This window comes from Poecile atricapillus, chromosome 1, assembly GCF_030490865.1.
Source record: "Poecile atricapillus isolate bPoeAtr1 chromosome 1, bPoeAtr1.hap1, whole genome shotgun sequence".
Classification (NCBI taxonomy): domain Eukaryota; kingdom Metazoa; phylum Chordata; class Aves; order Passeriformes; family Paridae; genus Poecile; species Poecile atricapillus.
In genome coordinates this window covers 151301621-151311783 of record NC_081249.1, presented here as the reverse complement: position 1 = coordinate 151311783, position 10163 = coordinate 151301621, and the positions used below count along the sequence as shown (strand labels likewise).

General features: G+C 44.8%; 1 protein-coding gene across 2 annotated transcripts in view; it reads left to right on the top strand.

The window, feature by feature from the left end:
• Positions 1–3555: 3555 nt before the first annotated feature.
• The window catches only part of CDIN1 (CDAN1 interacting nuclease 1), a 123965-nt gene continuing 117357 nt past the window's right edge, over positions 3556–10163 (top strand). For both annotated transcript variants that reach the window (XM_058827300.1, XM_058827308.1), the window contains exon 1: positions 3556–3837. In XM_058827300.1, the coding sequence (XP_058683283.1) occupies positions 3737–3837 (101 nt within the window). In that variant the 5' untranslated portion in view covers positions 3556–3736. The remainder of the gene's footprint in view (positions 3838–10163) is intronic.

Here is a 10163-nt window from a genome sequence, read left to right as displayed (position 1 = left end):
AGCGAGTTCACCAATCGCTCAAGCGCGTCCTCAAACATCAGAGGGATTCCATGAAGGGTTGCGCTCCTCAAGACAGACTATCAAAAGCGCTGTTCACCATCAATTTTCTAAACTGCAGTGATGGCAATCCCAACCCTCCAGTGACGCAGCACTTTGCCTCCACCAGCAACTACCGGCTACAACATCGCCCTCCAGTGCTGGTTTGGGACCCAGAGACCCAAAAAGTCCTGGGCCCGTTCGATCTGGTGACCTGGGGGCGAGGATACGCATGCGTTTCCTCGCCCCAGGGACTAAGGTGGATCCCGCAAAAGTGGGTGAAACCTTATGTCCCGAAACATCCCACCAGGCCACCAGATGAGCGGGAGGATGTCATCGCGTCTGTACAGGCCACTTCTGTAACCAGTGGGAGTGACGAGGAGGAGGAAAACCTCGAGCCCCCCTTTCCCTCTATTGAATTTTTGGTATCCCTTTATATTAAATAAAGTATTTGTTTTCTTTGCTTTCAGAAAGAGCCATCAAAAGGATGACCACCCCAAACAGTGCACCAACCATCGTACTCCTGATGATGCTGGTGACCCAAATCAACATGTGGATCGTGCCCCAACCAAAGCAGAATGTTTGGGTCATGTTAGCAAAGTCCCTCCAACGGGATGAGCTATGCTTATCCACAGGAGCAGCAGGAAATCCGATGACCACTTGCCTGGTGGGGATCCCGTTAAAGCCTGATGAGTACCCAGATTCCCTATTAGAGTTATTTAATGAAGCTAATAAAGGGAGGCCGGCTCAGCGAGTAGTCCGCTCCGTGCCCACCTATAAGATAAAGAGGCCTGTCCAGAACCCCCTCCTCCTGTGGAGGGACTGGCTAGCCTTCTTGGAGCGGGCAGCCGCTGAGCCCCAGGAATTTGATTTATTAAACTCCTCCCCCACACCCTATTGTATCCATTTTCGTTACTACCCCTCCAATCCTACTCTTTATTCTCAAGTAATACAAGACAACAGACAATTTCAAGCAGCCTCCTGGTGCAAAAACATCGCCCATGTGAAGATGCCTTCGACCCCCAGTTCCTACCCTCTTAAGTTGCCTAAGGGCATGTTTTTAGTTTGTGGGGACCGAGCGTGGGCTGGCATCCCCTCTCGCCTTCTCAGAGGGCCATGCACCTTAGGCCGGTTGTCTTTGTTTGCCCCCAACACATCACAAATTGAAAATTGGGAACTAAAAAATAACTCGGCTATTAGGAAGCGCAGTCTCGAAGATCTTGACCCCGACTGCGACTCTGAAATTTTTCATTGGAACAAACCAAAATGAGTTGCTGTGTCAGTATTTTTACCATGGCTGGCCGCGGCACAAGCTCTCGGAGAATTGGGCCAATTAGAATGTTGGGTGGTCAAGCAAGCTAACTTAACGTCAACCGCGCTGAGCAACCTCCTCGAAGACGAGGAGATAACCAGGCGAGCGACGCTACAAAATCGCGCAGCTATCGATTTCCTACTGCTCCTACATAATCATGACTGTAAGGAGTTTGAGGGACTTTGCTGCATGAATCTGACCACCAGAAGCACAGACATCAAGAAGACCATCACCGAGATGAAGGGCATGATCCACCAAATACACCAAGAGACTAATGACTGGGTCACCAGTCTCTTTTCAGGATGGGGGGTCTCCGGATGGCTTTCTTCTATTATAAGAACTGTTTTATGGATTGTTTTTGTTATATTTATTATTTTATGCGCGTTGGCGATCTTACGAAGATGTTTAGTTCGGTCCATTACCTCCTTGTTATCTCCCCCACCAGAAGCAAATTGTGTTGAGCTGAAACCCCTTATTCCCCTTCCTCCTCCTCCCTTGCCCGCTCCCGAATGGTTTGAAACACCCTCTGCTCCCCCAGACCCCACATCTTCCTCCTGTTCTTAAAAAAGAAAGGGGGAGATGTTGCCGCCTGTTTGTTCACTTTTCATTACGTTTGTTCACTTTCATTAAGTTTAAACTTGGTCTACCCCGGTTACTCCCCCGTTATCCCAACATGGTTTGTCCCTATCATTGTAAACCCCTCCCCTTTTTCCTGAACCTTCCTTGTTCATCACCCTGTTCCTGCCCCTGAATCCTATCAATCAATGTGAACCCAACCTTCTGTTCCAGCATGTTCCCTGTCACTCATCCCTCATTCGAAGCCCCATTGGTGTTGCGGCTGCCGCCCCTCCCACATGTTATTCCCATTGGTCCCCAGCATTGTGAACCCTCCCCCCAACTCCTCCCCTGAGATGCCCTGATTGGTTCCTGTGTTTGTACCCTCCCCACCTTAAATTGGGGCGCACAGAGGTGCTCCTCGCTCAGTCTGTCCTAGCCTCGACCATTCCAGTCCTTCCCCCATCCACTGTTCCCATTCCTGGAATAAAGCCTGGTTTCTGGAGAGAACCTGGGACTCTGAGCCTCCTCCTTGCCTTTATCGGACACCCAGGACGCACCTGAGACCGCAGAGCTTGGTGGCCTACAGGCTCTGAAGGTTCGGTCTGGGACAAACAGCTCCCAGACCGTTCCCCACTCCCGGCACTGCCAGCGGCTAGGGAGCAGGAGCTAGCCAGGGCCAGCAGAGCCGCGGCAGGGGCAGCGTCAATGTGATCCTAAAGCTTTCAAGAAAGCAAGCAAGAGAACAGAACCTAAAATCTATAAAAATAAGAAATTCAGCTCTTAATCCATCATTTTAAGATGGAAATTTCAGGGCTAGGACTCCAGTAGCCCGTAGGTAGCTCATGAATGCAACTAAATAACAATCAGTGGGAGTACTTCTATTTCTTTGTCACCTGCATGGTCAGTTCTCTTCATAAGCACTAGTCTTTTTTTGGTGTTTACAGGAGAGCATATCTGTCTTTGAAGTTATAATAATTACTAATAACACCCAGCACAGAAACTACAACTTGCAGTATACTTACTAATATTTAAATGGTATTTAATAATTTTGCTTGCCTAAGTTTGAGTCTTAACAAACTTTTTCAGGAAATCCAAGCACATATTTGGATGGTTTTCTCCTGAAATTCAGCGGGAGCCTTTACCTTGGGCACGTAAAAGGCTGCAGGCCTATCTGCATCCACAGCTCTACTACTAGTAGAGTAGTAGCCGTACTACCACAGGTATAATTTTCCCTTTAAGGAGCAAGAAACACTAATTTCAGCGTGACTTGTGAAAAGGGCCTTGAAAAGTTCACTTTTAAGCCGCTTTACAGCAGGACTCGCAGCCTGCGCCCCAGCCCAGGCGCTCCTACACACCAGCGAGACCCAGCATCTCGGTCCCCTCTGCCCGCTGCGGGCCGGGGCCGCCCCATCAGCTCCGTCCGCCCTTGCAAGCTCCATGGCGGCTCGCAGAAGCGATTTGCGGGGCACCAAACAGAGCCCATCCCCAGGCGTGAGGCTACCAGCACCCTGCCCCACCAGAAACGCCGAGGCCGGCGGAGCCAGCGGAGAGTAGCGCACTGGCGGCCGCCGGAGCGGCTGCGCAGAGCCGGGCGGCTCGGCATGGCCGCTCGCACCGCCCCCCTCGCACCGCCCGCACCGGACGCGGGGCGGAGCTGCGGGGAGCGGCGGCCGCGGCGGCTCGCGGCTGCCTCTGCGCCCGCCTGATAGCAAAGGGTGTCCCGGGCTTGCTGCCTTTCTCCGCCCAGCCAGCCTTGGCCTTCTGCCTCTCGCCGCCCGGCGCGTCCCGCGCCTCTCCTGCCGCCTCCGCGCAGCCCTGGCGGTGCGAGGCATGAAGCTGAGCAAAGCCCAGTACGATGAGATAGCCCAGTTCCTGGGGCACGTGCAGCCCACCCGGCAGAGCCTGAGGAAGCTGAAGGAGAAGTTTCCTAGGTAAGTGTATCCCGCCCTCCGGCGCGGAGCCTCGGCCCCCGGCTCGGCCTGCGGGCTCGCTGCGGCCGGGCCTGGGGCCGCGGGGGCCGCTGCGTCAGCTCCACCCGGTGCCCCAGTTCAGGCCCCACACGGTACAAAATCACCAGCACACGCACACAGTATTCGACGGCAAGCGGCTGCTCCGCTGGGAGCAGGGTACTGCTCCACCCTCCGTGACCTGAGGAGTTGGCACAAAATAAAGAACGCTTCCCCCGACGCCCCCGACACCCGTCCAAGTGAAAGCTCCTGGGGCCCTTCACGAGCCTCTTATACACCAAGTAGATCTTCTGATGTGAATAAAGCCGTACAGCTAAGGCCGAACCTCAGTGGCTGAGGGCAAGTGTGAAATCCATCCTGCAATACCGTTGCCCCTGTTTCTTAGGGAGAAGGGACTTTCTGGATTCGTAATTCTCTCCTTGCTGCTGCATTCCGGTTGAGACTGGAAAAGGGATCATCTTTTTACCTATGACCATTCATGTACTTCCTTGCCTGAGCTGTATTCAGAATTCTCAGAGACATTTGCAAATGATTATGGGCTAGGATGGAAAGGTACCCATGACAGGATGTGCTCCATGCACCAATCTTCAATGCTGAAATTTATTTATTACCAACTAGAACAGAGTTTTAAGCAAAGTTGCAAGGTTTATCACTTTTCAGATTTAAGGGAAGGGTTGCTATTGCTGAATTGGACAGGAAAGCAAATTTGGTTCTGTGGGGAAAAGAGTGGTGGTATTTCTAAAATCACCAGAAATAATACAGAAAAATGTAGGTTACATACTATATCTGCTTTGGTGAGAGAGAGAAATTAGCAAAACAGAAAATCATTCACGTACTTCCTGAATGAACCTTGCTAGTCTTAACCACAAGTGTGGCGGAAGAAACTGATGCTGTGTGTAACTTACAGTAAGTGGATAAAAAGCCAACATTAACTTAGGCTTTTAAACTGTCCAGTGAGATCCTTTCCTTTTCACCTTGCTCAGTACTTCTGCAACTTGGAAAAGCACTTACCATAACAACATGTGTCTAAGGAGCTTAGACTTGGCTTTAACATTTCAGTGCTAATGAAATTAGGAGACAGTGTTTGTGTGTATTTGTGTGTGCTTGCAAACATGCACATGTTCTCTTTTTCTACTCTCCTTATAAAGTTGTCTGGAAAGAAGGTTAGAATTTGGGTTGGTTTCCCAGGTCAGTCACTATTTTTAGGAACCTGCTTCCAGGACAGATCCATAAGGCACATGAGTGTTTGTAATCAAATTTATCCAAACAAGACTGGGCTTTTCTATACCTTTTACTTCGCAGTCCACTCAGTGCTGCAATAGATCCACTGACTCCTCTGTTTCAGAACTTGATGACTCCTGAACAACTATGTGCAAGTAACAGTATAGGGTTAATTAGGAAAAGAATTCTGTTTTTTTCCTAAAGGAGCTGGCTCAAGTGTGGTGAACACTGGAAAGCAAAGGTTAGTAGTAGCTGTAGTAGCTGCTTCCATATTTAAGTGACTATACTCTTCTCTTGTTATTCACATTATGGCATGGGAATGGCCTGTTCTGAATTTTGCTTGTAGTTCTCTCATGAATTTTGTTTGCCCATGCTAGGAGAAGGCCAAAATCTTCTGTATGAGCGATGAATTGATAGTTGTTTTTTTTTTTAAATGCCTGTCTTAAGTATATTTTGAGGAGGTCTGCACATCTTCTTTCTGGGAATGTGATATTTCTTTGTTTGTCTCTGTTTATTTCTCATAGCAGGTCAGATGCGGAAGATAAACAATACATTCCAAGGCCACGGCTTTCCTAAGCAGTTAAGAAAGTGTATTGAAGTAGATGCATGTTAGGATGTGGAAAACAGGCATTCTCTATAACCCTTACCTTGTAAAAGAGGCCAGCTGCAGAGATTTGTAAACTTGTGTGCCATCTTAAAGGAGAGGCTTTTTCAGTGATGTGTTTGATAACTATGGAGTAAGTAAGTTTTCCTTATAATCTAGAAATTTTGTAATTCTCTTCTAGGCCAGAAAGTCTGACTTGACTTACTGGCTGGATTTTTTTTCCTTATGAAAGCCTGAATCTACTAAAGCCGCCCCCCTCCACCTCAACTTCTTAATTCAGTCTTTTTAAAAAAATATTCCAGAATCTGTCATGGTACCTGCAGTGTGATGGAGGTGTCCATAGCCGGTTTCTCATTATTATATGGTAACAGTTGCTGATTCAAACTGGAAAGTACTAACATCCATAATAGCTGCTTTCACCTTGCACTTTCAATCTTTCCCCGGGAAAGATTGGCATTCCACTGGTAATGCAATACATAAATTGACAATTTTCAAATATTTCTGGTTCCTACTGCCTCATAGATCTTGAGGGTCTTTGGATTTCTGCATTAATCTGCTCAGTTTTTTTTCTAATGCTGTCTTATCTGTTGTTCCTCCCTCAGTTGTTTTATTTCCTGAAGCCTCAAATTTTATGCTCCTAATTTGTATAAAATCTCTTTTGTGCTTTGTGAAAGGGCCTACTCTTGTTCTGCAGTTTCTCCCTAAGAATAAGTTGTAATTTCTGTAAACAATTGCTACAATTTAATGCACAGGTATGCTGGGTGGTAGCTACCAACCTGACCTGTGAATCTAAATAATTTTTCACCAGGGTAGTTTGTGCTTTACTATTATTGAACTACTTCAGGAGATGAGATTATTACTACAAACAAGTATTGTCATGTGACTTATTAATGTCAAAAAGTCAAAATTAAATTGCATCTCATACTATTTATAAGTATTTTAATACAAGCATTGGGAATTCTTATATTTTACAACCCTGTAACTTTCCATACAACACGGATTTAGTCTGCTTTGCTTAAAATCCAGTTATTTTGCAAAAACTTGGGAAATTGCTGTTCGTTTTCTGTTAATGCTGTGCTTTGTATTTCATGCCTGGCAATTACAAATGTATTATTCATTTCTTTATTCTTAAGGTATTTGTTACATCCTTAGCAGTTGTCTCCTAACATGTTCCCATTTAACACCAGGGTATTTGGATGACCTGAGGATTATCAAAATGTGATTTTGAGCACTAAGCACAATAAATCTCTGACAATATTGGATCACTGATCCGTAGTTCCTTTGATGTTTTTCACGCATATGCCACTGGACTGATAATTCTGTATATTCAGTGTTGTGCTTTTCTGTTGAACTGTAGCACCTTTTCTGCTTAGTTTCTCACCTGAATTTTTGTATTTGTTAATAATCTGTGGTTTTCTTTGTTACTTCTCTATTACTTTCTTCAGCTTTCCCTTCAGCTATGGGCTCAAGTTCTTCTGAGATACTATTCTTCTTGGTGAGAGCTAATGTCTAAATTGAGTAAGCCATTGTAGAACAGGTTTTAGCCCACTGCAGGAAATGTTCTGAGATAGTTAAAATCTTTCTTTCGAGTGCATGTATCTCTCTTATATGGTGTGGTCAGAGCTGCCTACAAGTAGAATCTTCTAGCTACAAATCACCTGAGTGCTACCTATTTATAGTGACAACATATAAGTTAGACCTTTAAAATTCTTTTTTTTCAAAGACTGTTTTAACTTGCCCTGAAAAGTCCAAGTTCTGAGAGTTAAATCCATACTCAAACTAATATTCTAGTACTTCTGTTTAACTGCTTACTGTTTTAGTTGTTTCAATTCTTGTGTATATAGCAGAATACATTGTTTCTCTCAGAAACTTTTTCTAAAGCTTCTAATCAGTAGAACATAATTGACTTTTGAGTTGACCCTTCTCAAACATATACCTTGTACATATTTTCCTATTCTTCTTTGTATCCAGTTCTCATTGAATATTATAGTTTTCTTGACCATATCTTTGCCTTGGTTTAAGACAGTTTAAAGGGGAACACTCTTAAATGATTTCTTCTTTTTTTTCACCAATCCCCTTCTACCAATAAGGAGAAACAAAATGCGAGTAGAAATAAGTGACAAAAATAGCATTTACTAACAAGTGAAACTGCAAAAGGCAAAAATAACAGTAAATAACCACTAGATAGAAAATTGCCATATCTTATCAACTCCCCCAGAACAAAGAGAGACCCAAAGTGTTGGAAATACCCTTTCCAAGATGGCCAAGGCTGACGCTGTAGGGAAAGAAAGGAAAATGGCATCAGACCCTACCCCCGAGATGGTGCCTTTGAAGGCAATTGTGCGGTCTGGGAGACAAAGAGGAGGGATGGCAGCAAACCCTGGGGGAGGCAGGAGCTTTCGGAGTGGTTCTAGCGGCAGATGAGAAGTGTTGGAGTGTGTGGGGTCAGCACTGCTGCCTGCCAGACTTTGATGATGTTGGTGCTGATGTCTCCAAACTGTGGGTGTGTTGTGGGGGGAACGCCGGTCTGTCAGCGCTGACACGAGGTGACCGGGTCCCAGCAACCAATCAGCAACAGCTTTGCAAAGTTCGCTCCAAAACACTTTTTGACTGTGAAATGCAGTTTTTCCAAGTGGCTACTTTTGCAAGCCCAGGAAAAAACACAAAAAAGCCCACCCAAAGTAACCCCTCCAAAGCAGAGCCTCCACTTTCAGCAAGTCCTGCCAGCAGAGTTCGTTCCCCACTTCCCAGCTCCAACTTAAAAAGGGACTGTGGCAATGCCCCCTCTGCCCTGTGGTTCCAGTTCTGGATGTGTTGGATCTTAAAAGGGGCTGTAACAATTTTTGGGCATGGATAGGTACGGATAGTAACATTTTGGGTTACCCATGACAGTCTTCCTCTGGTCTCTACCAAGCTTGCTAAGGATGTAAGCTTTGGTGATCCAATTCAGTATGATCCTGTCTTGAGTTTTGTTCTGGCTTGGTTCTGTTCTGAGTGTTTGAGTTTCTTATACCAGGCTGTGCTTGAATTGGAGATTCCGGAAACTTAAGGTTCAAGTTGTCTCAGTAACCTTGAGCATCTATTAATGATTGCAAAACCCATGCTTTTCAAGTTACTGCACTACACTGTTGTGAAACGTGTTTCAGTCCATTGAGGAGTGCTATATTTTTCTATAGCACAATTTGTGAAGTCTGTATTGTTTCTCTTCCTTTTTTCAAGTTTTTAAACTAACTTGGTGCCTCTAGCCCAACTTTCCTTTAGGTACCTTCACTTGCGTTCCTTTAAAAGAAGCATTGGTTTCTGAGACTACGTAAGTGCTAACTGTGCTATAGAGATTTTCGAAGTACTAGGGTTTCGAAGTATCAGCTGCTTTTATCAGCTTACTTTTATCAGCTGCTATGTGCAGTTTGTCACTTTTGTGCATCTGTTCAAAAAAGTACTGTCCTTTTTGTGTCCCTTGCATGAAAACTTATTTCCATGTGGTCAAGAGGAGCTTTTTTCACAGCAGAAAGGTAAGGGAACCTAGCATAAGTGTAAGAGAAGTACTTTTTAAAATTTTTCTTCCTTTTTTTTTTTCCCCAGTAAGCAAGAAGAGAATGTGATGCACAGCTTCATAATGGTATACTTGAGTATGACTATTTGATTTTAATGTGTGTAACTTCATATTTGATTAGTGGAATGCGCACACTTTGTTCCCACAACATATCAAGGAATGCACATTCCTCTACATTGATGACCTCTTCTTTACTTAGTAACACTTCAGTTTTCCCCACATTTTCAGTAATTGTATTGCTCTTTCTCCAAATTATTGATAGCTTTATTAAATTCCACCAGGCCTGGAAAGCATCTCAGCAAGAGTTTAGTTTTTAAAAAAATGTATCTGCACAGTAATGTGTTACAATGTAAGTTGGAAAAAAATAATCTGTTAATTATTTGCTCAATTTTATCACTTTCTCTGTAGTGCTTCATATTGAAACAAAGGCCCTAAAGAAGTTTAAATTTATGGTATGAATGTTATTTCTTTTACGAGCAGCTTAAGACCGAGGAAGCATTTTTGCTTCCTCTTTTCCAGTGTCATTGTTGCCTCTGGTTTTGTTTTTTAGAGTTGGGTGTGGATAGGCCTCTCATTTTCTTCTTGAAGCCAACTTTATTTACAAGGCAAATAAGCAATATATTGCTTCTTTGTGAATAATTTTATTCTGCTTTCGTGCAGTTGCTTAGATTGTCAAGCAGTACTGATGAGTCCATGATGGCTGTGGTGAGAAACAGGAGGGTGGAACTGATTTTCTCTTTCATCACCCTTTTTTCTTTTTTCTTTCCAATTCTGTGTTCTGGTGTCTGGAGCCTGCAGATTGAGTTGAGGTGGAAGGTTTGCTTTAGTGCTGTTTGGAGTTGCTGTTACCCAGGAAGGCAGACTGGCAGGGAGGCTCATGAGCAGAGGGCAGATAGCTGCCTCCATGGCTTG